At 52.1% G+C, this 1,036-nt stretch overlaps 1 protein-coding gene across 1 annotated transcript in view; it reads left to right on the plus strand.

Moving 5' to 3' along the window:
• ARL5C (ADP-ribosylation factor-like 5C) overlaps nt 1-1,036 on the plus strand; it is an 8,845-nt gene that overhangs the window by 5,570 nt on the left and 2,239 nt on the right. Inside the window, 3 exon segments of the mRNA XM_008573599.1 lie at nt 15-63; nt 66-97; nt 640-791. Coding sequence (XP_008571821.1) covers nt 15-63; nt 66-97; nt 640-791 — 233 coding nt within the window.

Below are 1,036 nucleotides of genomic sequence, written 5' to 3' on the forward strand. Positions count from 1 at the left end.
TCTCTGCTGGCCAGTTCACCATCCTTGTGACCGACAGCACAGACCAGGACCGGCTGCTGACCACTGGGAGCAGCTGTATAAGATGCTGGCCCATGAGGTGAGCCCCTGAGGTTGGCAGAGGGCCCAGGGGTACTGGCTGTGTGCCCTCAGGCTCGTCATTTGCCTCTCTGAGCTTCATTCCTCGTACTCTTGTTTCTGATAGCCTCTATCCCAGCGGCACGAGGAGAGCTCGTTTATCCCAGATGAAGGGTGACAGTGCCCTTCACCCATTGATGATGGAAGCCAGAGTTGCTGGTTCAAGTCCTGACCCCACCTCTTACTCCTGGTGAGACTCAGGACCAGTCACTTCACCTCTCTAATCCTCAGTTTCCCCAAGTATAAAATGAGGAAGATCATCACTTTCTACTTCGTGGGATTGTTGTAAGGATTACATGAACTGGTTGGGAGGCATTCCATGAACTGTTGGGTGTCATTTGCTGTGCTTGCTACTGTCGCAGCAGGGTCCCGATCTCAGTCCTATTTGGGCGTGGGCATCTCTTGCTGGGACAACTGAGGAAGGAGCCAGGGAGGACTCATGGGGCAGTGAGAAGGGAGAGTGGGACCTGGCAGGCTGACTGAAGCTGGGCTCCTCTGTCCAAGGCTCTTTGAGATGCTTCAGTCCTGATCTTTGCCAACAAGCAGGACAGGAAGGACTCCATGAGCATTGTGGAGATCTCCCAATTTCTTACTCTCAGTGCCATCAAAGACCCCCTGTGGCACATACAAAGCTGCTGTGCCCTCACTGGGGAAGGGTTAGTGGCTGCCCTGCCTGGACCTCCAGAACCCTTCTCCTGTCTTTCTCCTGTCAGAACTGGCTCACAGTTGGCCCCGGGGCCAAGTCAGTTGAGCACCTACCCATAGTTGAGATGCTGTGGGTAAGCAGTTCACAGAGTCTCTGTTCCCAAGGGGCTTGTTCTGATGGAGAGGGAGGTAACACTCCACCTAAACACAATAATTTTATTTTTTATTTTATTATTATTTTTTTTTAAAGATGACC

The sequence above is a fragment of the Galeopterus variegatus genome, unplaced genomic scaffold, assembly GCF_000696425.1.
Source record: "Galeopterus variegatus unplaced genomic scaffold, G_variegatus-3.0.2 Scaffold938, whole genome shotgun sequence".
Lineage (NCBI taxonomy): Eukaryota > Metazoa > Chordata > Mammalia > Dermoptera > Cynocephalidae > Galeopterus > Galeopterus variegatus.